General features: G+C 46.4%; 1 protein-coding gene across 1 annotated transcript; it reads left to right on the top strand.

Annotated features, from left to right (window-relative positions):
• Positions 1 to 4416: 4416 nt before the first annotated feature.
• On the top strand, positions 4417 to 5026 carry LOC135532463 (sericin-1-like). Its single transcript, XM_064959967.1, has 2 exons — positions 4417 to 4684; positions 4878 to 5026. Exons 1-2 carry the CDS (start codon positions 4417 to 4419, stop codon positions 5024 to 5026), a joined length of 417 nt encoding a protein of 138 aa, XP_064816039.1.
• Positions 5027 to 5290: the final 264 nt, after the last annotated feature.

The following is a 5290-nucleotide window of genomic DNA, read 5'->3' as shown; positions in this document are numbered from 1 at the left end:
CGAACAAGGCATAAAAACAAGCCCAACAGCTTGTCTACACCCCCACCCAACAAGGCATAACAACAAGCCCTACAGCTTGTCTACAGCCCCCCCAACAAGGCATAACAACAAGCCCTACAGCTTGTCTACACCCCCCCAACAAGGCATAACAGCAAGCCCAACAGCATGTCTGCACCCCCCAACAAGGCATAAAACAAGCCCAACAGCTTGTCTACACCCCCACCCAACAAGGCATAACAACAAGCCAGCAGCTTGTCTACACCCCCCCCCAACAAGGCACATCAACAAGCCCTACAGCTTGTCTACACCCCCCCCAACAAGGCATAGCAACAAGCCCAACAGCTTGTCTACACCCCCCAACAAGGCATAACAACAAGCCCTACCGCATGTCTACACCCCCCCCAACAAGGCATAACAACAAGCCCTACAGCTTGTCTACAACCCCCCAACAAGGGATAACAACAAGCCCAACAGCTTGTCTACACCCCCCAACAAGGCATAACAACAAGCCCTACAGCATGTCTGCCCCCCAACAATGCATAACAACAAGCCCTACAGCTTGTCTACACCACCCCCCAACAAGGCATAACAACAAGCCACAGCTTGTCTACACCCCCCAACAAGGCATAACAACAAGCCCTACAGCTTGTCTACACCCCCCAACTAGGCATAACAACAAGCCCTACAGCTTCTCTACACCCCCCCCCAACAAGGCATAACAACAAGCCCTACAGCTTGTCTACACCCCCCAACAAGGCATAACAGCAAGCCCAACAGCTTGTCTACACCCCTCCCCCAACATGGCATAACAACAAGCCCAACAGCATGTCTGCACCCCCCCAACAAGGCATAACAACAAGCCCTACAGCTTGTCTACACCCCCCCCCCCCCAACAAGGCATAACAACAAGCCAACAGCTTGTCTACACCCCCCCAACAAGGCATAACAACAAGCCCTACAGCTTGTCTACACCCCCCAACAAGGCATAACAACAAGCCCTAAAGCTTGTATACACCCCCCCAACAAGGCATAACAACAAGCTCTAAAGCTTGTATACCCCCCCCCAGAAAAAAAACAAAAAAAACAAGGCATAACCAACCAAGCTTTAAAACACAATGAGAATACAGCTACTGTATGTAGAACTCAATTGTGTGTAGTTGGAACAGCTATGTAGAACTCAATTGTGTGTAGTTGGAACAGCTATGTAGAACTCAATTGTGTGTAGTTGGAACAGCTATGTTGGACTCAATTTTGTGTAGTTGGTACAGCTATGTAGAACTCAATTGTGTGTAGTTGGTACAGCTATTTAGAACTCAATTGTGTGTCGTTGGAACAGCTATGTAGAACTCAATTGTGTGTAGTTGGAACAGCTATGTAGAACTCAATTGTGTGTAGTTGGTACAGCTATGTTCGGGATATATTTCATTTCTGCAGGAAGAATAGAAAAGTATTCAACTACACCAGGTTCAACCATGATTGCTTTATTCATTGTCTGTGAGATAATAGCAATCTCGGGCATAGTGGTTGAAATGAAGAAGAGTGGCAGGTACAGAGTGAATGAGAGTAATTCAGCCCCACAAATCATGTTTGTGTATTCAAAGGCAATAGGAAATATGAAATATTTATTATATACAGTGGGGTCTGGGAATTATTGTCACACTTGATAAAGATGAGCAATAGTGACTGTATAAAATAAATAATTAAATACAGGGCAATATCGTATGCTGCAAAACAAATGGGAAATTATATTATTTTATATTAATAGAATAGCCCAGAAAAATATTTAAATTATTGACACCTCTAAAGATTCTAATAAATAAAGTCGTCAAACGTTTAGTATTTGGTCCCATATTTCTATCACACAATGACTACATCAAGCTCGTGATGTTACAAAACGTGTTGGAAGCATTTGCAGTTAGTTTTGGTTGTGTTTCAGATTATTTTGTGACCAATTGAAATTCATGGTAAATAATGTATCGTGTCATTTTGAAGTCACTTTTATTGTAAATAAGAATATAATATGTTTGTAAACACTTCTACATGAATGAGGATGATACAATGATTACAGATAATCCTGGATAAATCGTGAATAATGATGAGCGAGAAAGATACAGAGGGTCAAAGTTCATACCCCCAAGATATGCTAACCTCTCACCATTACCAATAACAGAGGAGGTTAGCATGTCTTGGGGATATGATCTAACCTCACCATTACCATTAACAGGGGAGGTTAGCATGTCTTGGGAATGATCTAACCTCACCATTACCAATAACAGGGGAGGTTAGCATGTCTTGGAGGTATGATCTAACCTCACCATTACCAATAACAGGGGAGGTTAGCATGTCTTGGAGGTATGATCTAACCTCTCACCATTACCAATAACAGGGGAGGTTAGCATGTCTTGGAGGTATGATCTAACCTCTCACCATTACCAATAACAGGGGAGGTTAGCATGTCTTGGAGATATGATCTAACCTCTCACCATTACCAATAACAGAGGAGGTTAGCATGTCTTGGAGATAGATATGATCTTAGCATGTCTTGGAACCTCTCACCATTACCAATAACAGGGGAGGTTAGCATGTCTTGGGGAGATATGATCTAACCTCTCACCATTACCAATAACAGGAGAGGTTAGCATGTCTTGGAGATATGATCTAACCGGGAGGGTTAGCTCAACATTACCAATAACAGGGAGGTTAGCATGTCTTGGAGAGTATGATCTAACCTCTCACCATTACCAATAACAGGGGAGGTTAGCATGTCTTGGAGATATGATCTAACCTCTCACTATTACCAATAACAGGGGAGGTTAGCATGTCTTGGAGATATAATCTAACCTCTCAACATTACCAATAACAGGGAGGTTAGCATGTCTTGGAGATATCTCTAACCTCTCACCATTACCAATAACAGGGAGGTTAGCATGTCTTGGAACCTCTAACCTCTCACCATTACCAATAACAGGGGAGGTTAGGTTGTCTTGGAGGTATGATCTAACCGCTCACCATTACCAATAACAGGGGAGGTTAGCATGTCTTGGAGGTATGATCTAACCTCTCACCATTACCAATAACAGGGGATTAGCATGTCTTGGAGGTATGATCCCTCTCACCATTACCAATAACAGGGGAGGTTAGCATGTCTTGATGATCTAACCTCACCATTACCAATAACAGGGAGGTTATGTCTTGGATCTAACCTCACCATTACCAAACAGAGGAACAGTCTTGGGAGGTTAGCATGTCTTGGAGGTATGATCTAACCTCTCACCATTACTAATAACAGGGGAGGTTAAGCACTCTTCCTGGGGTTTATTATGGAGCCCATTAGTTCCTGTCAAGGCAGCAGCTACTCTTCCTGGGGTTTATTATGGATCCCCATTAGTTCCTGTAAAGGCACCAGCTACTCTTCCTGGGGTTTATTATGGAGCCCATTAGGCAAGGCAGCAGCTACTCTTCCTGGGATTTATTGTGGATCCCCATTAGTTCCTGTCAAGGCAGCAGCTACTATTTATGGGATCCCCATTAGTTCCTGTCAAGGCAGCAGCTACTCTTCCTGGGGTTTATTATGGATCCCCATTAGTTCCTGTCAAGGCAGCAGCTACTCTTCCTGGGGTTTATTATGGATCCCCATTAGTTCCTGTCATACTCTTCCTGGGGTTTATTATGGATCCCCATCCGTTCCTGCCAAGGCAGCAGCTACTCTTCCTGGGGTTTATTATGGATCCCCAGTTCCTGCCAAGGCAGCAGCTACTCTTCCTGGGGTTTATTATGGATCCCCATTAGTTCATGTCAAGGCAGCAGCTACTCTTCCTGGGGTTTATTATGGATCCCCATTAGTTCAAAGGCAGCAGCTACTCTTCCTGGGGTTTATTATGGATCCCCATTAATTCCTGTCAAGGCATTCTTCCTGGGGTTTATTATGGATCCCCATTCATTCTTGTCAAGGCAGCAGCTACTCTTCCTGGGGTCCAAACATATTAAGCTACTTACATTACGTATAAATAAAAATATAAAACAGTACATCATATAACATTACTACACCACTACATATCTACAATACTAAATGTATAATTCCACCATACAACATTTTATCAAGGGTCTCGGACTGTACATACATTTAATACACTGAACCCTCATTAAATGACTGTATATAACACCATTATATGACCCTATATAACAATTAAATGACCGTATATAACACTATTAAATGACCCTATTGTAACGGAAGAAGGAGAGGACCAAAGCGCAGAGTGGTTAGTGTTCATCTTATTTTTATTAATAATAATCTGAAGTGAACACTTCAAATTACAAAACAACAAAGTGAAAATCGAAACAGTTCTGTCTGGTGCAGACACACAAAGACTGAAAACAACCACCCACAAAATACAAAGGAAAACAGGCTACCTAAATATGGTTCCCCGGAGCTCCGGAGTGAAGGGCGATTCCAGCATCGCCGGCGTGACAGGCGGCTCTGGCAGCTGCTGGCTGACTGACGGCTCCGGCCGCTCCTGGCTCAGACAGACGGGAGACTCCGCTCAGGACAGACTCCTGGCTGACGGGAGACTGACGGCTCAGGACAGACGGGAGACTCTGGCAGCTCAGGACAGAGACTCTGGACACTCTGGCAGCTCAGGACAGACGGGAGACTCTGGCAGCTCAGGACAGACGGGACACTCTGGCAGCTCAGGACAGACGGGAGACTCTGGCAGCTCAGGACAGACGGGACACTCTGGCAGCTCAGGACAGACGGGAGACTCTGGGAGGACAGACGGGAGACTCTGGCAGCTCAGGACAGACGGGAGACTCTGGCAGCTCAGGACAGGCGGGAGACTCTGGCAGCTCAGGACAGATGGGAGACTCTGGCAGCTCAGGACAGACGGGAGACTCTGGCAGCTCAGGACAGACGGGAGACTCTGGAGCTCAGGACAGACGGGAGAGCACCTATAGGCAGAAGACGGAGAGACAGTCTGATGCGGGGGCTGCCACCGGAGGGCTGGTACATGGAGGTGACACCGGATAGACTGGACCGTGAAGGCGCACAGGAGGTCTCGAGCACCGAGCCTGCCCAACCCTACCTGGCTGAATGCTCCACGTAGCCAGGCCAGTGCGGCGAGGTGGAATAGCCCGCACTGGGCTGTGCTGTCGAACCGGGGACACCGTGCGTAGGGCTGGTGCCATGTACCCCGGCACGAGGAGACGCACTGGAGACCAGATGCGCTGAGCCGGCTTCATGGCACCTGGCTCGATGCCCAGTCTAGCCCGGCCGATACGAGGAGCTGGGAGT

The sequence above is a fragment of the Oncorhynchus masou genome, unplaced genomic scaffold, assembly GCF_036934945.1.
Source record: "Oncorhynchus masou masou isolate Uvic2021 unplaced genomic scaffold, UVic_Omas_1.1 unplaced_scaffold_1866, whole genome shotgun sequence".
NCBI lineage: Eukaryota > Metazoa > Chordata > Actinopteri > Salmoniformes > Salmonidae > Oncorhynchus > Oncorhynchus masou.
The sequence above is the reverse complement of the archived record's forward strand: the minus strand, read 5'-3'. Positions and strand labels throughout refer to the sequence as shown.

Coding starts and splice junctions, on each gene's coding strand:
- LOC135532463 (XM_064959967.1), top strand. CDS start 4,417: ATGGTTCCCCGGAGCTCCGGAGTGAAGGGCGATTCCAGCATCGCCGGC. Junction 4,685..4,877: donor AGGACAGACGGGACACTCTG/GCAGCTCAGGAC, acceptor CTGGCAGCTCAG/GACAGACGGGAGACTCTGGC.